This window comes from Bufo gargarizans, chromosome 10 (genome assembly GCF_014858855.1).
Source record: "Bufo gargarizans isolate SCDJY-AF-19 chromosome 10, ASM1485885v1, whole genome shotgun sequence".
NCBI classification, from domain to species: Eukaryota; Metazoa; Chordata; class Amphibia; order Anura; family Bufonidae; genus Bufo; species Bufo gargarizans.
Genome location: NC_058089.1, coordinates 37,724,524 through 37,750,693, shown reverse-complemented (window position 1 = coordinate 37,750,693; position 26,170 = coordinate 37,724,524). Strand labels below are relative to the sequence as shown.

Here is a 26,170-nt window from a genome sequence, read left to right as displayed (position 1 = left end):
TGAATGGCCTAGTCAAAGCCCAGATCTCAATCCAATAGAAAATCTGTGGTCAGACTTAAAGGGAACCTGTCACCTCCTGGCTTGGGATGTTTTTTGGAGGTGACAGTTTCCCTTTAAAGATTGTTGTTCACAAGCGCAAACCATCCATCTTGAAGGAGCTGGAGCAGTTTTGCAAGGAGGAATGGGCAAAAATCCCAGTGGTAAGATGTGGCAATCTCAAAGAGACTTATCCAAAGCGACTTGGAGCTGTGATTGCCGCAAAAGATGGCTAAAGTATTGACTTTAGAGGGGTGAATAGTTATGCACATTGACTTTTTTTGTTATGTGTTTGCTTTACAATAATAATAATAATAATAATAATAAAAAAAAAAAACATCTTCAAAGCTGTGGGCATGTTCTGTAAATTTAATGATGCAAATCCTCAAACAATCCATGTTAATTCCAGGTTGTGAGTGTAATGCAAGGCACCAACAAACAGACCAGTGATGAAAGCAAAAAGGTGTTTATTCACCAGAAACATAAACGTCCAGGACACTTGCTGGTAACAAGGAATAATAACAAAAAAACTGGCAAGGAGATTCCAGGAATAGTCCCAACCAGTGCTGAATGATGCTGTGCACTTGGCAGTCGAGTCACTCCAGATCTTGGGTCCGCTGTAAGGACAAAGTTCCTGGCAGTCTTCAGTCACTAGGAGTTGTGACCTATACCTGGTTGAGGGAAAATAACAGTGGGCACTGATCACCCTGAGAGACCTCCTTTTAAATGCCTGCTGACCAATCCCAGGGTGCCAAGTGTCCACTACCATAGGTGAACAAATTGCCCTGCACCTGAGTACAAGGCCTAAGGCAATCACAAGTTGATTAACCCATGGCTGGCTCCCTAATCCACTTTGCTCTTGTGAGTCAGTATAATATGCGCCACTGGTCGACGAAGTGCATAAGAAGCGCGTACTCGCGACCGTGTATCCCTTTGCGAACCTGCCCTCGTGCGTACGCATGGACGCATGATTGACTCAGCGCGAGTATGCGAGCGCGTGGACCCAGATGCGGAAACGGAAGTCGCAGGAGACACCGGAGACAACCCTGGCCGCGGCGTCTTGTCACTCGCCTGGCCACTCTGTCCCCGGGACTCCGACGGTCCTCCCCTCCGATGTCCACGCGAACGCATCTCCGCACTGGCTCGCAAAGGGGTCAGCGCTGGTGCATCAGAGACACGCATAACCTGTCCCGCAACTCCACGAGGACCCCTCTTGGTTCCCCTGGAGTGCAAAGCAGGTGAGGATCTTACATTACCCCCCCCCCTCGAGGAGGCGGCTCTGAAGACTCCAAGCAAGCTTTTCCCGGATTATCCCGGTGAAAGGCAGGTATCCAACATCTCTCCTCTGGACCAAAACCCTTCCAGTCCACCAAGTATTGAAGAGACCTTTGGACAAAACGAGAGTCCAAAATTCTGTTCACTTCGAACTCCGGTACCCCTTGGACCTCCAGCGGGGATGGGGTCTGAATGAAGGGAGCGGAGTCGGCTGCCGATTTGAGAAGTGAAACATGAAAGGTGTTCACTCCTCGGATCGACGGTGGAAGAGCAACCTTGTACGTAACTCGGTTGATCTTTTGTGTCACTGGGTATGGGCCAATGAATCGAGGACCCAACTTGGAAGATGGCTGACGCAGCGGAATGTTCCGAGTGGAGACCCACACCTGATCTCCCACCTTAAACTTTTGCTCTACGGTGCGATGACGATCAGCAAATTTCTTCTGTTGCGCCACCGCACTGCGGAGATTCCGCTGGGCCGACGACCAAATGGGACGCCTATCCTTGAACCACTGATCCACCACCGGTGAGTCAGTGGAGGGTCCGTCCAAAGAAGAGAGTCTTGGATCCCTGCTCCCCACGCACCTGAACGGAGACATCTTAGTGGAAGCATGCTCAGAGTTATTATAAGCCACCTCCGCAAAGGGTAGATACGCTGCCCATTCCTCCTGGCAGTCTGACACGAAGCACCAGAGATATTGCTCCAGGGTCTGGTTAGTCCTTTCCGTCTGACCGTTGGTCTCTGGGTGAAAACCAGAAGAAAAAGACAAATTAATACCCAATCGGGAGCAGAAAGAACGCCAGAAGCGGGAGATGAATTGCACTCCTCTGTCTGAAACAATGTCATCCGGCGCTCCGTGTAATCGAAAGACATGATTCAAGAACAGATCTGCCAATTCTCTGGCCGAGGGCAATCCAGGGAGTGGGATAAAATGGGCCATTTTACTAAAACGGTCCACCACTACCCAGATTACCGTACTTCCAGAGGACCTTGGCAAATCTGTGATGAAATCCATGGAAATGTGAGTCCATGGAGCCTGGGGAATAGGCAGTGGGAGTAAAGTCCCAGAAGGGGCAGACCGAGACGGTTTACATCTGGCGCAAACAGTACATGCCTGGATATAGGCCTTAACATCCACGGACATGTTGGGCCACCACACGTGACGTTAACAAGGGCAAGTGTTTTTTTAACACCCAAATGCCCGGCAGACTTTGAGTCATGAAGCTGTCGGATGACCTCCAATCTAAGGTTAATGGGTACGAACCATCGACCCTCGGGTTTGTCAGGTGGACTCTCTGCCTGTGAGGGCTCAAGAAGAGAGGACAAGTCCTCCATTACTTCTGCGGCCCCCAGGGCAGCAAGAAAACATTTAGTTGGGAGAATGGTTTCTGGCTCAGAGTCCAGGACGGAAGCAGCGGGACAGGGCATCTGCCTTCACGTTTTTGGAACCTGGTTTATAAGTGAGGCGGAAATTGAAGCGGGTGAAAAACAATGCCCACCTGGCTTGTCGGGAGTTGAGTCTTTTGGCACTCTCTAGATACTCCAAATTTTTGTGGTCAGTGTAAACCGTGATGGGATGTTCTGCACCCTCTAGCCAATGTCTCCACTCTTGAAAAGCCAATCTTACTCCCAGAAGCTCTCTATTGCTGATATCATAATTACACTCGGCTGGAGAGAGCTTCCGAGAGAAGAAGGCACAGGGATGTAACCTCTCAGGGTCCCCAGAATACTGTGAGAGAACTGCCCCTACACCGACCTCTGAGGCATCGACCTCGAGAACAAAAGGTCTGGAGGTGTCTGGATGAGTAAGAATTGGTGCCGTGCAAAAGGCCTGTTTCAGCGTCTCAAAGGCTCTGACTGCCTCTCTCGTCCACTTAGAAGGATTAGCTCCCTTCTTAGTGAGGTTGGTGAGAGGTACTACTATCGCAGAAAAATTCTTAATAAACTTGCGGTAGAAGTTGGCAAAGCCTAAGAAACGCTGCAACCCCTTAAGATCCTTAGGTTGAGGCCAATCAAGACAGCAGAAAGTTTGGATGGGTCCATAGCCAATCCCTTTTCTGAGATAATGTACCCCCAGGAAAGGCAACTCCTTCACCTCAAACAGACACTTCTCAAGTTTGGCATAGAGGCGGTTCTCCCTCAGCTTCTGGAAAACCTGACACACGTGTCTCCGATGAGAGACCAGATCCGAGGAGTAGATTAGTATGTCATCTAGATAGACAACAACACATCTATCCAAGAAATCTCTGAGAACATCGTTGATGAACTCCTGGAAGACCGCGGGAGCATTACAGAGACCGAAAGGCATCACGAGATACTCGTAATGCCCGTCTCTGGTATTAAATGCGGTCTTCCATTCGTCACCCTCTCTAATGCGAACTAAATTATAAGCACCCCTTAAATCGAGTTTGGTGAAGACTCGGGCCCCTGCCACCTGAGAAAACAGATCATCAATCAGAGGCAGTGGATACCGATTCTTCACCGTAATCCGATTAAGGGCACGATAATCGATGCAAGGTCTCAAGCCTCCATCCTTCTTCTCCACAAAGAAGAATCCAGCTCCAGCAGGGGAAGTGGATGGACGAATGAAATTCTTCTCAAGGTTCTCTTTAATATACTCCCGCTGAGCCTGAACCTCAGGCCCAGTGAGATTATAAAGATGCCCTCGTGGTGGCATGGTGCCTGGCAACAGGTCTATAGGACAATCATATGACCTGTGGGGAGGTAATACATCAGCCCCCTGAGGACTGAACACATCTCGGAAATTATGATACTGCTGTGGTAAAGTACTTAATACTTCCATGGAGGCTAGTGACAGGTCGGGACGAATGCACTTAGTAAGGCATTCCGTACTCCACTGACAGATAAGACCCGAGCGCCAGTCCACTACTGGATTATGGAGCCTTAACCAAGGGAGACCCAAAATCACGGGAGTGGATGGCATGTCAAGGACAAAAAGGCTTAAGGTCTCCCGATGATCAGCCCCCACCGTTACCTGTATTCCCGGAGTCATCCACACTGCTCGACCATCTTGAAGAGGGGAACCATCAATCGCGGTCACTGACATGGTGGTTTTCGGCTGGATCAACGGGATGCCAAGTCGACGAACCAAGGTTGAGTCCACAAAATTCCCAGCGGCCCCAGAATCGATTAGTGCTGACAACTCATGGACCTTGTCTTGCCACCGTAAGGATATGGATACCATCACCCGGCTTGGAGGAGGGATAATAGCACCTAGGGGGTTCTCCTCTATGCCCCCTAGGTTCATTCGTTTCCCGCCGGCAGGAGGGGAGAGGTTTTAACGAGGTGTCCAGACTTCCCGCAAAATAGGCACAGGCCTTTCTGTTGGCGACGAGCTCGTTCTGCCTGTGTGAGATGGGAGGATCCAACCTCCATTGGCTCTTCGGCCGATTTTAGAGGCCCTGGATGTGGTCGAGAGGATGAAAACCGAGACGACCGTTCCACTCGCCTCTCACGGATTCGCCTGTCGGCATCGATTGCCTGAGAGATAGCCATTTCCAACGAGAAGGGGGTAGGCAAGGCCAAAAGAAGATCCCGGACCGCATCCGAAAGTCCCAAACGGAAGCGATGGCGTAGGGCTGCGTCGCCCCAGGTGGTGAAAGCTGCCCATCACCTGAATTCTGCAGCGTATTCTTCAGCTGGGCGGCGGCCTTGTTGAATATGCTCAAGATTGGTCTCTGCGGTGCGAGTACGATCCGGGTCATCGTAAATCACAGCCATAGCCTCGAAGAAGGCATCCACTGACGAAAAAGCTGTATGGTCTTGAGGCAAGTTAAATGCCCAACGTTGGGGGTCTCCACGTAGCAGTGACATTACAATCCCAATTCTCTGCCTGAGAGTGCCAGAAGCCATCGGTCGTAACTGGAAATAAAGGAGACAGGAGTCCCTGAAGTTTAAGAACTCCTGTCGCTCTCCTGTGAAGGGGTCAGGCAGAGGGATCTTAGGTTCTGTTTGATGCCTTGCGATAGTGACGGGTAGTGCTGAACCTCCTCCATCACAGTTGTCAGTTGCTCTTGGATTTGCGCTGCAGCGGCTGCTGGTATATTTGGGCGTCGTTGGAACAGCAGGTTAACGGCTCCCGTTAATTCATTCAGCTGCTGCTGGATCTTGTCCATGGCAACTGTTAGTTGGGCCCACTGTTCTGTAATGCAAGGCACCAACAAACAGACCAGTGATGAAAGAAAAAAGGTGTTTATTCACCAGAAACATAAACGTCCAGGACACTTGCTGGTAACAAGGAATAATAACAAAAAACCAGGCAAGGAGATTCCAGGAATAGTCCCAACCAGTGCTGAATGATGCTGTGCACTTGGCAGTCGAGTCACTCCAGATCTTGGGTCCGCTGTAAGGACAAAGTTCCTGGCAGTCTTCAGTCACTAGGAGTTGTGACCTATACCTGGTTGAGGGAAAATAACAGTGGGCACTGATCACCCTGAGAGACCTCCTTTTAAATGCCTGCTGACCAATCCCAGGGTGCCAAGTGTCCACTACCATAGGTGAACTAATTGCCCTGCACCTGAGTACAAGGCCTAAGGCAATCACAAGTTGATTAACCCATGGCTGGCTCCCTAATCCACTTTGCTCTTGTGAGTCAGTATAATATGCGCCACTGGTCGACGAAGTGCATAAGAAGCGCGTACTCGCGACCGTGTATCCCTTTGCGAACCTGCCCTCGTGCGTACGCACGGACGCATGATTGACTCAGCGCGAGTATGCGAGTGCGTGGACCCAGATGCAGAAACGGAAGTCGCAGGAGACACCGGAGACAACCCTGGCCGCGGCGTCTTGTCACTCGCCTGGCCACTCTGTCCCCGGGACTCCGACGGTCCTCCCCTCCGATGTCCACGCGAACGCATCTCTGCACTGGCTCGCAAACGGGTCAGCGCTGGTGCATCAGAGACACGCATAACCTGTCCTGCAACTCCACGAGGACCCCTCTTGGTTCCCCTGGAGTGCAAAGCAGGTGAGGATCTTACAGTGAGGCACCAAAATACAAAAAAAGTCAAGGGGTGTAAATACTTTTGCAAGGCACTGTATCTTAAAGTCTATTGTGTTATGTGCCACTTGTGCAGGGGGTGGGAGACTAGGGGCCCACCTTGCTTCACCTGTACCCCTGTGGGCCAGTCCAAGCCTGCTTGTATAGCAAGTGAAGGAGCATGACTATGTGCTCCCTTTCCACATGGTCTCAAGAACCAGAGATCCAGCTCCATCTGTGAGGGGAAACATGTTAAGACACCCATCACCCTAGTTCAGTTCAGGAAAACTTCAAAAGCCTGCATTTCACAGTGGACACCTACAGCCACAAGTGCCAGCTTAAAGTGGTTAGCCAGAAGTTCAGGAGAGACATCAGCAAAATAGCACACCAGAGGTGTCATTATAGGCTACTTTGCCAGCCACTTTACCTGATCGTCTAGGGATAGAATAACTGCAGGATGTACTACAACTTATATTTTGCACTAAGTAAAGAGAGAATTTTATTATTTTACTTCTGGCCTGATTTCCAGGGAGCAACAGACTGAGGGAGACACCTTATATATGGGGCACTACCACTCCCATCCTCCCCCCAACAGCATTGTATTGCCTTCCCTCTTGTCCACCACCTCATGTGGTCCAACTCTCACAATTTGGGAGTCACTCATTTGTAACCTCTATTTAATTTCCCAAAGTGGAGAGCAACCACAAAGAGTCTCTCTGGAGTGCCCAGTCATGTGTAATGCTTTGTTTCACTGTTGTGGGGTAGCAGGAAAATTGACCATTTGCTGCCATTTGTTCATGTAAATTAAAGTTATTTTTGGGGTCCACTAGTTGTGCCCCCTGTGATCAATCTTTTTCCAGGACCCTTGTACCAGAATACATTTTGTCCAAAGTTTAAGAACTTCACACCTTGATGGGCTTAACAACATCCACAGGATAGGTGATAAATGTATGATTGCTGGGCATCCAAATACTAGTAAGAAAAGGAAATTCCAGTGTCCATTTCAATAAAAGCAGTATTTTATTTGAACAAATTAAAATTCATGTCCATACATCAGGATACTGCTTGCATATTTAAACCCACAAGGAAGGGTCTTAGGCTAGTTTCACATATGCAGTACAGTTCCCTGGCAGGCTGTTTCGGCAGAGAACAGCCTGACAGAGTTCTCAGGATCCGGCATAGCCAGATAGTGCCGCCTGCCCACCGGACCGCATTGACCATAATGGGATTCGGCGGAGATCTGACCGCTCCCTGACAAATAGGCCGGGATTCTGCTGGACAAAAAAAAGATACACTAAGGTTTTTGCCCAGCCGATTCCTGGTATTCTCTGCCGGAATAGCCTGTTGGAGAGCTGTGCCGCACATATGAAAGTAGCCTTAGTCAAGATGTATCCAGATGTATGGACATAAATTTTTATCTGGTTGAAAAAATTACTGCATTTAATTATTATTAGTAAAGTTCACCATTAAGCAGTGAGGTTTTGTGCAAATCTTAGTATGTCAGCCTAGAAATTTATGTAAAAATACATAATTATTTTTTATGTGAACTCTTCTGTTTCTTGTGATTTTAAAGAGGAAGGATGAAGATACAGTGGACAAAGAAAACTGCATGTGCACGGGTGAGAAGTTACTGTCTTTGTCACTGACTTTGCATTTCTTTGTTAATAAGGACATGGTATAGTTTTCTCACACACTGTAGTATTTAACTGCAGATTTGCATTTACTACAGATAATGATGAAGGGTATATAAGTAGCCACTCAGATCATCTATCCAGGATTCCATGCCCAACTCAGGATCACGACACTCAAAAAGCTGGAGGATTTGTGGCATTCCTAATGAGGTAAGTGGTGATAGTCTGTGTGTGAGAGAGAGTCTTTTTACTCTTTGTTTTACGTCTATTATGCCTCTCAGCTATCCAGACATGTCCATTTTAGTGAGTACTGTACTTGTATTCCCCAGTGTCGGACTGGTGTTCCTTGGACCCACCAGAAGGCTCAACCTCTATATCAGCAATAAAATGTAATAGGTTTGGATTCAAAGAAATAGATCCTCTTGGTTCTAAAAGCAGCTTCAAATGGGATTTTTTTTCCCTGGACCTTTGGGGCCCCACTACTGTTTCAAAGCCTGGGCCATTCAGAGGATCTTCTAGTTCTCTAGTGGGCCAGTCTGTCCCTAGTATTCGCCATCAAATAGCAATTTTGAAACATCTGCTCTTAGATTTGCATGGGTTCTTTCCTCTATTTTATTTATTTTTTAATCTGGAAGTGTATGAATTTTAGGCTGTGCTTATATGAGGACGTCAGCCTCGGTTTGATGTATACCAGGATAAGTTCCCTAAATATACCCCAGACATAAGGCTGTAATCAATCCTGCTCTATGATATATCGTCCATCGAGTCCTCTTGGAGGACCTTACAAGGAGGGGCTTATTTCAACAATTCTATCTTTGCTTTCCTCCATTCAGGTTCCTGTTTGGGAGAAGACAGTCTGAATAATACCCAACCATCAGGCTGAAGTGTGACCCCTTGAAGAACTTTTAATACTTTCCCCCTGTTCAATAAATATTTGTTTCTGGTTAAAATGAGCTTTGCATATGTAGAAGGTTAACCAAGTAAAATGTACATATTACAAACTTTTGCCATTGTAGTCGATCTTTCAGAAAATATAAGAGGGGGAAGGGGGACTCACCTCAGCATAAACATCCCAGGACTTAAAAGGGTTGGCCTTTTCGTATGCAAAATTATTATATGGCACTTACTAATCTAGCCTTTGTTAATATTCTGTGCTGTTTGCTATATTACATAAGCCATGTTTCTTTGTTAGTCAAATCTTCTGTGCTGTCTACATAGACGTCATATCCAAAAAATGCCCGCTGACGGAGGGTCATGTGACCAGTGATGGTCAGTTCGCAGTGTTCGCCAGCGAACACATGCGGGCTGCCATCTTTAGTAAGGTAGACTCACCCGTCCGGCGATGCACAGGTCACAGGGGGCCTTCATCGGGCTATTCTCGGAACTGCATGCTCCCGGTGACTGCATTTGATTTCAGACCGGCTCCCGGCACAGGTAAGGGCTTACCTGTGCATCGCCGGACGGGTGAATCTACCTTAGTAAAGATGGCAGCCCGCATGTGTTCGCTGGCGAACACAGCAAACTGACCATCACTGCATGTGACACATCACTCTGCCTCCTCCAGTCAAACATAGTGCACCTGCACTGAACTCCCAATGGAACAAGTACAGATGGCAGAAGCAATGTATTTGAATGGTGCTTTGCCTGGTCACGTGACCCTCAATCAGCAGCCATTTTATGGACAAGATCTTTGTGTGGACAAATCTTTTTGTCAATTTTTGAATCCTGCTCGTACCTTGCCCTGCAATCACCACAGTTATGGTGCATGTGCAGTCCTGCTTCCGGTTCCTGGCCAGCAGAGAAGGAATTTACTTACTGAAACTGTGGCACACTGCGCCGGAGCAAGATTGAGCAGGTGAGAGAAGTTCAGTGTTAAAATCTATATGGTGGCACATATCACGATAAGTAAATAAAAAAATAAAAAATTGGAATTGCGACACATTTAATAAAATGTCTCTATATAAATTTGGGCTGTCCTAAATTGCTTGCTACGAACAAACATAGATTTGCGCCAAAGTTTGCAATATTTTATTGCTTATTTATTAATATTTTTTTTCTAAATGTTTTAGGCCACACCCCTCCTAGTGAACCACTCCTACTTTTTCAATGTTTTTTGAGTGCATTGCAAACAGCAGAATAATTTTTGCACAAATTTTAACTATTTGGGGCTCAGTTTATGCCAATAATTGGCATTTTTCACATATACTATGCAACCTTTTTCCACAATCCTAGATGTTCTTCATTGTGCAAACATTTAAGGCCTCATGCACTTGACTGTAAGCATTTTGCGGTCCGCAAATAGAAGATCCGCAAAATAATAATTTATTGAATATAGTTTTATCACCCCAGGAAAGGGCTCCATTCAGTTTAGGGATCACTTCGATATGGTAAATGCTAGGACTTCTGTTTCTTAAAAGGGTTGTCTGATTTTTTTTATATTAGGATAGGTCATCAATATTCGATCGTCAGGGATCCATCTTCCGGCACCCCTGCCTATCAGCTGTTAGAAGAGAACACAGCACTTGTAGGAGCACTGCTTTCTCTTCACTGTTTACCCGCTCGTCATTGCAACTGCAGCAGCAAGCAGTGTAATTACAGCTATGGCGTCCCCATACACTTCACTTGAACAGACGCAGACGTCCCATTGAAATTAATGGGGATGCCATTGTTGAACTTACACCTGCTCCCCGCTGCAGTCTCGATGGCGAGCAGACAAACATTGAAGAGAAGGCCGCGCTCATATGAGCGCTGCTTTCTCTTTAAACAGCTGATCAGCGGGGGTTTCGGGAGTTGGAACCCCACCAATCAGATATTGATGACCCATCCTGAGGATAAGTCACCAATAGAAAAAGCAGACAACCCCTTTAAGCTCAATCTCCTTACATTATGGGTGAAATAAGGTTTCCATCTCTATCAGGACATCCAAGTTTAGTGCTAGTACATGTACATTTGTCATGAAGACAAGTAACAGAGAGCTCTGTTTCTTTGAAAGTCATTTCCGAATTTGTGAAATATTTAATGTGTCGTGTTAAACTGAGCAAAAGATTGTTCTTTCCAGCACAGAGATTACATTGTCAGAATGCTAGGCACCATATATAATTCCTAAGGTGTAACAAGGGAGCAGTGTTTGTTATTCAGCTTGCGCTTGCTGAAATTCAATAACTCTAGAAAGTTTTACTTACTTCCATATCACTTGTCAGGCATTGCCCTACAGAACTTTCACTGCAGAGCATCTATAATTAAAAATAATTTAAAGGTTAGACACTGCACAGTCGTAATATTACTGTTCTGAAATCCAGGGAGGCAAACACAGAAAAGACCATTCAGCAATGACAATAAAAAACCACAGCTTATCCCCGGCTGACATTTCTTATACAAGCCACTTGACCTTCAGACCAGATCATAGACCTTCATACATTTCTAGCTTTTCAGAATAAAGAATGGTAGTATGTTCAATGTATTGTTCTGAACAAAAATAAAAGTTGCATAGAAATTATAATTTATTGGCTAAATCTATCTATCATCAGTCTATCGATCCCAGCAAAAGATCCTCAGTTCTGTCATTAGGGGAAATTCCACCATTAGCTATATTTTAATATTTGCCTGCTTTTCTAAGAGTCCGGGAGAGCCTTTTTCTGGGAGTCTACTGGACATTGAGTGGAAACCTCTCGATAAAGCTTAGGGTGACCTCTACGTGCTCTGGTGTTTGCCAAGACTGCCACCCCAAGCATACCCCAGAGCTTGATAGTTTCATGTAGTTCCTCCCATAAAAAGTACCTTGGTCACCGGGGGTTACTGGTCCGAAAAGTCCTGGTGGACTGCCCCTTTTTATAGGAATTGGAGGGTGTCCTGGCTATATTGCTCTAAAAATTGATTTTAGAGTGTTCTTATTGTGCCTAAAGTCAGTCCTTCATTGTACTAATCTGCGACAACCTCCCATGCATTTTGTTTTTACGAGAAAGACATGAAATGGAGCAATATATCCTAATGCAAGTGTCAGTGCACTGTATTTTGTACAGTACACTTTTATGTCCCAAAGGCTGTACATGGAAAGATCGTGAGTTTCCTAGTAACTGTTGCTAGGATGGGCTAGCACCACCTCTTCCTTTCTAGGAGGAAGTTGTAGCAGTCTAGTGTGAGCTGTGGATATGCAAAGGAGTTTTTGGAGATTTATAACTGATGACCTATCCTCTAGCTTTTCCTAGGCCATGAGAAAAAAAATCCTGGAAAACCCCTTTAACAGGGAAACCTTGTACCCTGTGTATTCTAGCAGCAAAGTGATAGTAGATGTGCCAGCCCTTGAGGGAGAGAGCTAGTGGATTCAGCAGAATGTATAGCGGGCACATACGGGGGAGTGCAGATCATTTGTCAGGGATCGGTAATGCATCTGCATTATGGCTACAGATTATTCCGCATAATGGTGGGAGTAAAGAGCTTCAGGTTGCCCATCATATCAAAAGGACAGACCGTCTGTATTTCACTGAGGATACTGCAGAGATACTGTATCATAGAGTGAGAATGAAGGAGAGACAAGTTCTAGATTGTAAGAAAGGGACTTAAAGGGACCTTTTACTGTGGCCACTTTATCCCATATACAGCCTTTGGAAACTGCATATGCCAACTGTAAAGACTGGGCTTAATGTGTACAGTGCCTGTATGAACCATCTACTGAACAGTGGACTTGTATTAAACTCAGCCTCGTCATTGCTTCACACTTCATGGGACCATGCCTTTCTCCTCAAAACCTAACACCACCAACTGACACCAGGCAGGAGGATTCACAGTAGTCACAGAGCGCCCCCAAGAGAAGACAGGTACCCCCCTTCCTATCACTGCAGGGGAGCGCCACTGTGAGAAACTACTACCACCATCATATTTGACACCACTCTTCTCCTTTCCTAGGCTCGCTGCAATAACTGTGTTGCACATGACGGAATAAAATGTAAGCTGTACCCATCATGTATGATCTAATGTTTGGTAACATAAACCCGTCACGTTACTTCCTTTCTACAGTGATCCATGTGGTCAGACATTGTCCCAGGAGCAGTACAGTCCTCTTCCTGAGATCATTTATTTTGATTAAACAGAATAGTTTTTCTGCTGTGATCTTATTTTTCCCTCAGGAAGTGGAAAATGTGACATTTCCGTACTGCATGAGGATTAACAGATTACTAACCTCAAGTTTTCTTTCCTGTAGCCCTATTCTCTAAAATGCTTTTTATCTTTTCAGAAACTCTGTACATCAAGTCGCATGGGCTGAATCATCTATGCAGTGTGGAGGCGTTCATCATCGTATACATTACTGCGTACATTTGGTTTAAACATATTAGTTCAAGAATAATTATTGTGTCAATGATACATATGGGCATGTAATGGAACGCAGTCATCAAACGCTACATTGTAAGGAACATTCTTTTAAAGCATATTCACAGTAATGTCCACATAGCGCACAATATTCCAGCAATAGTGCATGTCATAATTAGTAAGAGATTTTGTAAAAAAAAAGAAATAAAAAAATAGAATTTATTACAGTATAGTATTCAAGTACAGTATTCTAACAGGATTGAAAGTCTGTGTCCATTTTTATACATTTATTGTATATTAACTTATTATTCAATTTGTAAAATATAGAAAAATTATCAGACTTAATAAGGACAAATTAAATATATTTGGCAAAAAAAAACATCTCAGTCAATAAGGCCATAAAAACAGGGATGTTTAAAATAAAAACAGTACATGCAGCATGGAAATGCAATAAAATCAGCAAAAATATAGAACATGTCCTATTCTTCTCCGCATTATGGACAAGGATAGGACTGTTCTATTATGAAAATTACAAAATGCGGAACGCACACGGCCAGTATCCAAAACAGTCCTCGGTATTGTGCATGAGCCCTAACACATTTATGAAAGTTAGAAAAATCCATAGATTCCCTATATTGTGTGACCCCAGATGAACTTATGTATTTCTTATTTCTTTAACTTTCTTAGTACTATATCATACATGTGTCTCACTGTCATCTATATAGGATTTTATCGCATAATTATGGTGCATGTACCACGGTTTTTACCCTGAACACCTCCCTTTTTATGGCTGATTGATTAAGCCATAGGATCAATATTTACAATATTCTTAATAAACTTTGATACTTTTTCTATATTATTTTTATCTATATTTTCTATATTATATTTGGTGTGTGCATACTGTTTTGGTATATATGACCTATTATTTGCAGTTATATGGGACCTTTTATTAGTGTTTTTTAATTTGTTATTAAATAAAAGTTTGATTAGTACTATAAAATGTACTGTATGTTGAGACGTATAAAATACCTCCCACTGATGACATCCATATATATTGTTTTCTGAGAAGGGGATAATGCCCTTAACATATTTTGCTAGCTCTTTAGTATAAAGGGTCAGTGTACTAAATTGTTATTCATACCAGGCAATTTACATGACTGTACACTTCCGTTGCAATCTCTTGTTTATTTCACATGAATAATACTGACGTGTTCCACACGCCGATTATCTCTGTACAGTAACATACTATATATTGTGCATTAAACAACACAACAGATTTTCCAGTACAATGGTGATGAATGAAATACCTTTTAGTGATGAGCGCCTGAGGGAAGGATAGTTACGGCAGGAGAAGGATGGAGGTGTGAATCAGGTGTGGATGGGTGTGCCTTGATATAATGCACACAGGTGTATATATACTCCTGGAATTGAGAGAATGTCATTAACACTTGAGAACCATCTACTGCTCAGGTAAGATATTCTACATTTCTTTCTATGCATAATAATAGAATAATTCTCATATTGTCGCCATTCATAAGTATATAGTTAGATGTGGCGGTATTATGTGGGGTTGTTGCTCAGCCAGTGTGGTTATTTCTGCAATGAAAGTGGTATTCTGGTTTCAGCCAAGAAATGTTCATGTAGGTACGATGACAATTTATAAAATTTTCAAGTATAATATCTTGATCAATTACTCATTATTATTCGGCACACACTTTCATTGGTTACTTCCAGGTAATAACATTTTCCCAGTTTAATTTCATCATCAATTCGTCACACGTTTCAAGATCTCTGCTTGCTGTCTTTCAGTATGAAGTTTTTATTGTTTAGGTGATATCTGTGCTGATCATGTGATGGATTTGCAGGTGTATGGGATCAGTCCTGCGCCTGGGTGTCCATCACATGAAGGTTCCTATTAAATGACGTAAGCTATTGAAAGTCATGAGAAATAGATACATAAAATATTTTAAAAAAATTGTATTGCTTTTTATTATTCAAAGAATAACATTATTTTACTAAAACAAGAACACCCCCTTTAAATGATGATAAGTTTACATTTGCTTTTAATGGATCTAGCAGAGATCACCGGATCCTGCCTAGCCAGATAATGCCGTTAACCGCAGGACCCTATTGACTATAATGCAATCTGGCTTCTTTCCGACATGTGCCTGTTTTTAGCTATAACAAAAATGTTGCATGCAATGGCTTTTGTCTGGCCGAAAGCCAGCCTCACCTGGCCTCATTGGTGGTGCGCCTCTGATTATAGTCAATGGGGTCCAGCGGTGAACAGCAGCATCCTGCTAGGCTGGATCTGGTGAACTCCAGCAGGCTGTACTCTGCCGGAACTGTTAAACACAACTGTGAACCTTCCCTAACCTCTAGTTCGTATCTCACGTTGTTTCAATGTGGATGTTTGGCCTGTATTTGTTTTTTCAGACTTGTATTGAGTTTTCTGCTGTTAAGTGGCATATTTATTTAATTTCTTGTCACTGACACTGACATCTATAGGTACAGTATTATAAAGGATTAGCCCAAAATATGATACGGCCACATGTTCAGGCTTCCTGATGTAGTTTTTGAAACCAAAATCTGCTGTGTATCATAAAAGTTGTTTGGGTTCAAGAACTGCATCATAAAACCTGAAAGTGTCTTCTATGAAATGTTGTTAGACATTTAACGCTATATCCATTGGCTCCACAGATATCTTCACCATGTCCCTTACTTCAGCCTCAGTCTTCCTCATGTTGGCTGTCTTGAGCTTCGAGACGCAGAGCTTTGATGCCATCACTCCAGGATGTCACCTCCATCGTAAGTCATCATTGCAGGAGAATAATAAAATACAATTGTCTAGAGATGGTTTTCACAGTAACCGAATGTTAAAAGTAACGTAGTTTGTAAGGCTGGAAAAAGACATACGTCCATCCATTTTAGCCTGTTATCCTGCAAGCTTATCCAGAGAAAGGTAAAAACCCTGTGAGATAGCAGCCAACTTTCCTCATTTTAGGGTTTGGAAGGTACTATCTCTCCTTGGGGAGAGATGTAAGGCAGCTATCCTATAAGTCAATGTTCGACCTGTTAAATAGACCTTGAGACATGACTCAGATATTAAATAAGCCAGCACCTCATCTGCAGACAGCTGTTTCAGGGTGATTGCCCCTCATCAGTGCAGAGCAGAGAGTACTGGCTTAACTGGGTGAGGGCTGAGTCAGGATTTGGGGGTACTATCTCTCCTTGGGGAGAGAGCACCTTAATCGGCATGAAGAGACTTGTAGGCCATACATGCTCCTCTGGAATTCTGGGAAGAAAGGAATGCAAATGAGTTCTTAACAAATTCTGACTTTAATGCCACAGATGTAAGGCAGCTATCCTATAGTCCAGTGTTTCCCAACCAGTGTGCCTCCAGCTGTTGCAAAACTACAACTCACAGCATGCCCACTGGTTGGGAAACACTGCTATAGTCAATGTTCGACCCTTTAACTAGGCCTTGAGACATGACTTGGATAATAAATAACCCAGCATCCCATCTGCAGGCAGCTGTTTTAGGTGATTGCCCCTCATCAGGAGTGAAATTCCTTCCAGACTCCAGTAGCTACACTGAAAAGAGGACATTTTTTGTATGTAAATAGAAACACTTGTGTAGTATATGTTTATTATGTAATATAATACTCATTATTTTTTTAAAATCTTTTTCTTTGATATTTATTTTTTGTGCTGGCATACTGGAAAATAAATAATTGTACAGTGAAAAATATTGGGGAAAGCTGCAAAACAATATTTGTAAATATGTGTAAAGTATTTTATATATCTTAGATCTAGGGCACATTCACAACTGCGTGATGATTTCCCTTGCTCTGCTTCGTTATAGGAGCTGAACAACAAAAATAATAGAAGTGCTGGATTCAGCACATAACTGACAGAAACGAAGCTGAACAGACCCCGCACCCTCTAATGGGGTTCATTCAGTTTCTGTTCGGGAAAACCTTTTTTTTTGTGGAGAAAAAAGTCCTGCATGCAGGTCTTTTCTATTCACTATTTTTTGACGAACTCTGTGACTCTGCAGCTTTTCCCCTCTAACGCCAGGTCTGGAAAAGGGGACGTGGCATGGGCAGGAAGGGGACGGGCCAGTAGCCCGTCTCATTTATAATTTTTTAACCCTGTTTTAGGCGTAGAAAATGGTCTAAATCTATGCCAGCAAGGGAGCTGGTATAGATTTAGACAGGCCGTGGGTACACTGAAGTTATGTAGAGGTTGATGCCTCTACTTAAATTTGGTTCATCCACCTCCAGCTAAAGGGGTATTAAGACTGGCGTCTAAAATGACGGTATTAATAAATGACCCCCTGAGTCTGTAAAGTAGATTAAGGAGCCATAGGCACTCTATGTGCCACTGTATGATGTCTTTGTACAGCATTGTATTACTGGGAGGTGTCTATGGGTGAATAGCTCCATAAATAAAGTGACCTATGGGCAAACATTCATGGTATGGCCACACGGGGTGAAAGTTCTGCAGCGGAAATTCCGTGGCAGATTTTGCTGCATTTCTGCAACAACATTCACAACAAATCTGTGACAAAATCTTTTGTGGCATAAGGATTTGTTGCTGATTTCACATTATGCATTACAACAGGTGAAATCTGCAGCATAAATCAACATAGTGCACACCACAGGTCAATTTGCATTGTGAATTCTTTTTCTTTTTCAAAATCTTTTTATTGAATTTTCAACAAGTAAATTATAAACATAAAGGCAAGACAAGGATTGCCAAACTGTTAGGTACAGTCCATAAGGCGATTAGAGGCAATTACTTAGACCCCAACTATACAATCAGAAGGAAATAAGCCGCGAGACCTAATTAGACTGCACAGTCGTGTCATAGACATGAGACTTGATAAGTACCTGCTAGGTGAGGGAAGAACAAAGAAGTGAAGAAAGAAACAATGAACACAGGGTACATTTAAAAAGGGGGAAGGGTGGGGGGGGGGGGGGGGGGGGGGAAGGGGTTAAGGGGAAAGTGTCAATGTAGACGACAACCTGCCGTGTCTTGACTAGTGTTGGTGCCTAGATGGGGGCTGGGACATACTCCCTCTTATTTTAAAACTCCTGGAGTATCAGTGTTATCCAAATCAGAACCAGATGTACTTGTTAATGCGTGGTTATTTGAAGAGAGCCAATTCAACCATGGAGACCAGATTTTTTTGTATTTATTATGGGTTCCAAGTTCCCAGTGTGATAGTTCTTCCAACCTGGAGATGGAGGCTACCTTATTTGTCCAGCAAGTGTAGGGCAGAGGTCCTTGTGTTTTCCAATTGGATGCTATAAGTAACCTTGCTGCCGCCAACAAGACTCTCACCAGTTTCTTATCGTAAGAGGTCAGGTGATGTGGGAGAATATTTAGAAGTGCAATTTCTGGATTGGTGGAAATTTTCAATTGCTCTTTCTCTAGAATGGCATTAATGTTGTTAAAAATCTGGAGCCAAAAAGTTTTTAACTGTGGGCAGGTCCACCAAATGTGTAAGTAGGTGCCTCTATCCTTGAGGCATCTCCAGCATTTGTCAGATGTATTACTATACATCTGGCTTAGTCTAACTGGTGTGAGATACCATCTAGCAATTACTTTGTAGGTATTCTCTTGGATGTTAGAGCATCTTGAGGACCATTTTGGTGCCAATAATATCCATTTAATGTCTTCCTTAGTGAAGTTGGTATTTAGATCTCTTTCCCATTCTCTTAGGAAATATAGCGAAACCGGCATTTCATTTAGAAGGAGTTGTTGGTTTATATTATGTATAAGCTTTTTGGGTGTCTGTGATTGTGAGATCAAATTTTCGAACCAGGAAAAGCAGAAAAATCTGCAGCAGTATTTTAAAATACTGGAATGTGAATTCTTTTTCACAGCATGTGGAAACACTACAGATTTGCTAGATTCAAGAGTTTTTTTTTTCCAGGTCTAAGATTTGCCATCAATATAATATCAGTGGAGGTTCAACCCCTGCTACTCCTACCAATGAGCTAATTGAAGGGGCCATGGGCACTCTGTCGAGCCCCATAACCCCTTTATTGTTTAGAAGATTTGCCCGATATTACAGAGAACTGCTGCTCAGTCTTATTCAAGTGAATGGGACTCTGCTGCAATACCAGGCACAATCACTACAAAATGTAAGGAGCTGTACCTAACAGTGAATGGGCACAGTGATGGGGCGCCATGGCCCCTTCAATCTGCTGATCAGTGGATGACCCACACAGATCTAAGGATAGGCCATCCATATCAAAGAGGAGACCTCTTCATGAATAGTAATAAATATCAATATTTATTATATAATTATAGACTTTTAAGGAAAAATAAATATGATTAGTGTAATTTTTCATTAATCTACACTAAATGTTGAAAGTTTACAGTATTAACTTAAAATGTAATGGATTCCTGCATTTTACTGTTCTGCATCATCTCCAGCAGACTATACTTGGTAAAAAAAAAAAAAAACACAAAGGTTATAATTCTCTTTTTTTTTTTTCCTATTATATCACAGCATTTAATGTCACTATAAGAAGTGACCGCAGAGGGACTTGCAGTGGGACCCAAGTCATCAATGCCTGTGTGGGATACTGTGAATCCAGTGCATTCCCATCCAAGTATTCAGTGCTGGCGGCCAGTGGGTACAAGCACAATATAACGTCTGTATCACAGTGCTGCACCATAAGCAAACTACAAAAGGTAAAAGCAGATAACCCAAAAAAGTCAAAGGGTACTGAAGGAAGGGGGGATGATACTTGGTTGAGTAAAAATGTTAGCTGTCATTCCCATCTGTCATACACACAAGCATATTTGGGGATATATTTTAGATAGTGTTAACGCATTTTAAAGGAGTTGTCCGGCTACTTAAAATGTTACCCCCCATCCCCAGAATACTTTAGAATGATAAAAATCACCTAACCAAGTCCCTGCTGCTACCCTTTCGATACTTCTCATGTCCCCATGAGTCTCTGTACTTCCTGGTTTCTGTGACCGCTCAGTAAACAGAGTGATGGGCTGAGCGGCCACATTTCTATGTCATCTTTACTTCTAATGAATAAAAAAAAAAAAGTGATGGGATTTCCCTTTAATAGGTTCATACATTCCAGTATTTTAAAATACTGCTGCAGATTTTTCTGCTTTTCTTGCGGGGGGATCTGGATACTGAATATCAGACAGAAATCATCCCTAAAAGCGATGATTTTCCCACATTCATATTTTGGAGCACAATGCTGCTAAACGGGAATCATTGATAATACTAAAAAAGCTAAAATTTCTGGGGAAATTGTGTGAAGTGTTCTTGCGTCCACCAGTATACTACAATTGGAGTGGGCGGAGTAACTGGGTGGAGTGGCTTCAGTAACTGTTGTGTGGTTTAATTGTTGTGTGGTTGGAGTGGCTGGATTAACTGTGGAAAGGTTGGACTGGGCAGAGTAACTTTATGGAGTGGGCAGAGTAACTATATGGAGTGTTTGGAGTGAGTAAAGATAGTAAACATTACACTAACCAATTGATCAAATTGAAAAAGTGCACATGGCAAGCTTGATAGAGTGAGAAATGCATTTCAACTTTTATTTATTTATTTATATAGCACATTTAATTGCAATTTTGTGGCCCAAAGTGCTTTACAGTTACATTAAAACATACATTTATAAAATCATTAACAGACGATTTGTGTAGGTGGGCTTGAAAATGAGGGAGTGGTGGCAGTTTAGAAATCATGTCCTGATTTTTCAGCTCACACTCTAGCTTTTTTCACTCTGCTGGCTGCTCACACACCTGGGTTCCTAAGGCAACTCACTCTACAGCAAGGGCAGAGAAGAGCGGTTAAAAACAAACTGCTCCAACTTGCTACAGCAAAGAGCTTTATATTGTGAGAATCACAAGACACAGACCTACATTTTGATGCATAGTATGTCTCTGAAATATATATAAAAAAAACTAATCAGGACTATGAATTAGCCATGGACATTTTTAGTGGCAGCAGGGATAGCTGAATGTTTTGATATAAGATTTGTGTAGGTGGGCTTGAAAATGAGGGAGTGGTGGCAGTTTAGAAATCATGTCCTTATTTTTCAGCTCCCACTCTAGCTTTTGTCAGCTCCCACTCTAATTTTGAACATTCCGCTATTCATTCCTATGGGACCAATTTCGCCACAAAAACGCAGATATTTTGCAAACCATTTGGCGAAACGTTCCACAAAGTAATAGCACACCAATCGGGAACAATCTGCACGTTTCGGTATATTACTGTCTATGTAGTGTAAAAACTGTGGGAGGAGTTAGGGTGGTACATTTGGTTATAATAAGAATATATATGTGAGATAACAGTAAGTGGTCTTGCTATGCAAGAACACTTAATTATAGCAATATGTGGCCATTCAAGCAGTTTTTCATATACAAATTCCAGAGGTTCCACTTGAAAGGTGGTCTATGAGATTAGAAACAAGGACTTTTTCCCCAAGAAGCAGTGCCACTCTTGTCCATAGGCTGTGCATGTTATTACAGCTCAGGGATAATCACATGAATGGAGAGGATATGCTAAACCAGACACAGCTCCTGCAGCGCCACCATTTGTGAAACTAGCAGACCCTCTCTTCTAATCCCATACAAACTCTTAAAATGGAATCTGTCCCCAGGATTCTGTACTATTTTCTGCAGTAATAAATGAGTAATACTCCAGATAAGGAGTCCAGATCTTCATTTTTTTATTTTCCTACTTGACCTTGTTCATTGTCAGCTCTTCTGTGCTGTGCTAACATAATGGAGAGGACTCTTGTGCGCATGCACAGCAGTCCTGACAATGTATTTGCGGGGGCAGTAGGAAGAAAAGAAAGAGCAATCTGGACGCCTTGGGGCTGAATTATCAAAGCCCTGTGGTGTACGCCTCTTCATAAATTAAATGCAGTCTGTGCACCTGAACTGAAATCTATACCAGCATCGGACTGGCATAGATTTCAGTTTTCTACCACACCAGAAAACTGGCATAGAAGATGAAAAATATTTGGGGGTCATCATTCCCGCTTTTGCCACTCCCCCTTTTTCGGGATAGTGGAGTAATGGTGCTTGCACAAAAATTGTGACTTTTTCAAAGGCACTAGTGATTTTAATGATAAATTAGGCCTCTTATCTGTATTACTACTCACATATTATTGAAGATAATAGTCCAAGATTGTGGTGACAAGTTCCCTTTAAACTGTAGTCATGCTTCCCCAATAAAATTTTTTTTTAAAGTTCCCATTTTGTTTTACAGGTGAAGGTTCGCCTATTGTGTGGGACATCCCAATGGGAAGAAATAGAGATTGGATCGGCGGAGTCATGTCAGTGTGCCACGTGTCGCTTATCCCGTTACTAAGACTTTAGACGCACACTCTGCTAGTAGTGGCGGGCTTCAGTGCACCAATAATCCGTAAAGCCGATGGCAGCGCTTGCATTACATTTACAGTGCAAACTACACACTGTATACCAGATAATATACACTTTCTTCTCATACATTGTAGGTCTGCAACCCTCCATGTACTCCATGGGTACTGTTATAAAAGCTGGTACTAAAGAAAAAAAAGTGCTGTAACCCACGGCAACCAGATTATAGCAGTCATTCTCTGATACAGGCAGCTTCACAATTAATCTTGTACTTTGTTTTAACTCTATTTATATTATGTAACTTTATTTATAAAAAATTATATAATTAGTGATTGTGTCAGGTCTGAATCGAAATTCTGTTCTTTGATGTGTTATTTTATTTAAGTATTTATAATAATTATGGTTCAATCATTTTAAAATAAAATTATACATTATTGGTCTTCGTATTTTTCTTAATTTTTTTTACATGAGCACTCACATATTGGTGCAGATTTATTAAGCCTGCGGGTGACAAACTTAGGGGGTAATGTACAAACTGCATTGCAGCATAAAATTGGGGTGATTTTGTCTGTGGAGTAGGTATTTGAGCCAAATTTTGTGTGCATTTGCGCCATTTAAGGGTGTTTGCGCCATACTCTCTAATTGGATTTACTAAGGGTCGAAGAGATGTTTTGTAAGAGGAGATACATTTTTGATAAATTTATCATTGCAACTTTTTGACCGAAAAAAGTCCCAAGTCACCCCAAAAAGTTGCAAGTGCACTGTTAGGCCATACCCCTTTTTGGACTAGGTGAACTAGATTTGCAAAATTTTGGCCCAATTTATGCCAAAATCGAAGTGCTCTCACATTAGCGCATGTGGGCTTTTTTTTTTTTTTTTTGACCACAATGAGCAGAATAATTGATCATGACTGGGGATGAGCGAATCGACTTTGGATAAAACATCGAAAACGTTGTTTTAATATTGTACGGAGTGATCGCTCCATACAGTATTAGAATGTATTGGCTCCGATGACCCGAAGTTATTACTTTGCGAAGTCTCAGGAGACTTTGCATAGTAACTTTAGAAATGGATTTATACTGTAAAAAAACATTTCCCGAACTCGGGTTCAGTTCCAAGTGATACCTTGGAACCAAACCTGAGTTCGGGAAATGTTTTTTTACAATATACAGCCAGGTCCATAAATATTGGGGCATCAACACAATTCTAACATTTGTGGCTCTATACACCACCACAATGGCTTTGAAATGAAATTAACAAGATGTCCTTTAACTGCAGACTGTCCGCTTTAATTTGAGGGTATTTATATCCAAATCAGGTGAACGGTGCAGGAATTACAACAGTTTGCATATGTGCCTCCCACTTGTTAAGGGACCAAAAGTAATGGGACATAATAACCATAAATCAAACTTTCACTTTTTAATACTTGGTTGCAATTCCTTTGCAGTCAATTACAGTCTGAAGTCTGGAACGCATAGACATCACCAGACGCTGGATTTCATCCCTGATGATGCTCTGCCAGGCCTCTACTGCGACTGTCTTCAGTTCCTGCTTGTTCTTGGAGCATTTTCCCTTCAGTTTTGTCTTCAGCAAGTGAAATGCATGCTCAATCAGATTCAGGTCAGGTGATTGACTTTGCCATTGCAGAACATTCCACTTCTTTCCCTTAAAAAACTCTTTGGTTGCTTTTGCAGTATGCTTTGGGTCATTGTCCATCTGCACTGTGAAGTGCCGTCCAATGAGTTCTGAAGCATTTGGCTGAATAAGAGCAAATAATATAGCCCAAAACACTTCAGAATTCATCCTGCTGCTTTTGTCAGCAGTCACATCATCAATAAATACAAGAGAACCAGTTCCATTGGCAGCCATACATGCCCACGCCATGACACGACCACCACCATGCTTCACTGATGAGGTGGTATGCTTAGGATCATGAGCAGTTCCTTTCCTTCTCCATACTCTTCTCTTCCCATCAGTCTGGGACAAGTTGATCTTGGTCTCATCTGTCCATAGGATGTTGTTCCAGAACTGTAAAGGCTTTTTTAGATGTAGGTGGTTGATTTATTCCTCCTGGACGCATCCGTGCGTCATCTCGCGAGACGCGAGATTACGTCACAGCCGGCCCGCGCATGCGCATCGCGGGCCGGCATTTCGCTGCAGAGTATTTCGTCAGCAGCCTGCCGGCCACGATCATTGGCTGGCAGGTTGCTGATTTTCAAAAAAACCAATCAGCAGCCATTTAACCCCACATATTAGTAAATATGATGGGGGTTATATGGCTGCTGTGCTCCTCTGCTCCTTCTTTTGGTCGGTTGGTTCCAGCAGAGGAGCACACATCACTGTGAGTACCCACTACACCACATACTAGCCCCAGATCACCCCAATTAACCCTTTGATCACCCCTGTCAATCACTAGTGAAAGGAAAAAAGTGATCAGTGCAAACCGTCACTTTTTTTTTTCCACTGTTATTGACCGTTAGGTTTCAGTATAGTTTACACATTTTGATTGCAAAGTTCTTCTCACACATTTGGGCCCCTAAATTGCCAGGGCAGTATAACTACGCCACAAGTGACCCCATTTTGGAAAGAAGACACCCCAAGGTATTCTGTGAGGGGCATGGTGAGTTCCTAGAATTTTTTATTTTTTGTCGCAAGTTAGTGGAATATGAGACTTTGTAAGAAAAAAATAAATAAAAAATCATCATCATTTTCCGCTAACTTGTGACAAAAAATAAAAAGTTCTATGAACTCACTATGCCCATCAGCGAATACCTTAGGGTGTCTACTTTCCGAAATGGGGTCATTTGTGGGGGTTTTCTACTGTCTGGGCATTGTAGAACCTCAGGAATCATGACAGGTGCTCAGAAAATCAGAGCTGTTTCAAAAAGCGGAAATTCACATTTTTGTACCATAGTTTGTAAACGCTATAACTTTTACCCAACCATTTTTTTTTTTGCCCAAACATTTTTTTTTAATCAAAGACATGTAGAACAATAAATTTGGTGAAAAATTTATATATGGATGTCGTTTTTTTTGCAAAATTTTACAGCTGAAAGTGAAAAATGTCATTTTTTTGCAAAAAAATCGATACATTTTGATTAATAACAAAAAAAGTAAAAATGTCAGCAGCAATAAAATACCACCAAATGAAAGCTCCATTAGTGAGAAGAAAAGGAGGTAAAATTCATTTGGGTGGTAAGTTGCATGACCGAGCGATAAACGATGAAAGTAGTGTAGTGCCGAAGTGTAAAAAGTGGCCTGGTCATGAAGGGGGTTTCAGCTAGCGGGGCTGAAGTGGTTAAAGAAGTAAAGAAGAGACTGGGAACTACGCGATCAAGAGGAGAAGGTGAGTTAATTTTTATATTTTTTTTAACCCTCAATTGATCACTTACTAAGCATTCTGTATTCAGAATGCTATTATTTTCCCTTATAACCATGTTATAAGGGAAAATAATACAGTGAATAGACTGTCATCTTAGCAACCATGCGTGAAAATCGCACCGCATCCGCACTTGCTTGCGGATGCTTGCGATTTTCACTCAGCCCCCTTCACTT

The 26,170-nt window shown here is 42.6% G+C and overlaps 1 protein-coding gene across 1 annotated transcript; it reads left to right on the top strand.

Moving 5' to 3' along the window:
- The first annotated feature begins 15,954 nt into the window (after positions 1 to 15,954).
- On the top strand, positions 15,955 to 22,621 carry GPHA2 (glycoprotein hormone subunit alpha 2). The gene is made up of 3 exons (XM_044269426.1): positions 15,955 to 16,051; positions 19,770 to 19,954; positions 22,506 to 22,621. Exons 1-3 carry the CDS (start codon positions 15,955 to 15,957, stop codon positions 22,605 to 22,607), a joined length of 384 nt encoding a protein of 127 aa, XP_044125361.1. The 3' UTR covers positions 22,608 to 22,621.
- Positions 22,622 to 26,170: the final 3,549 nt, after the last annotated feature.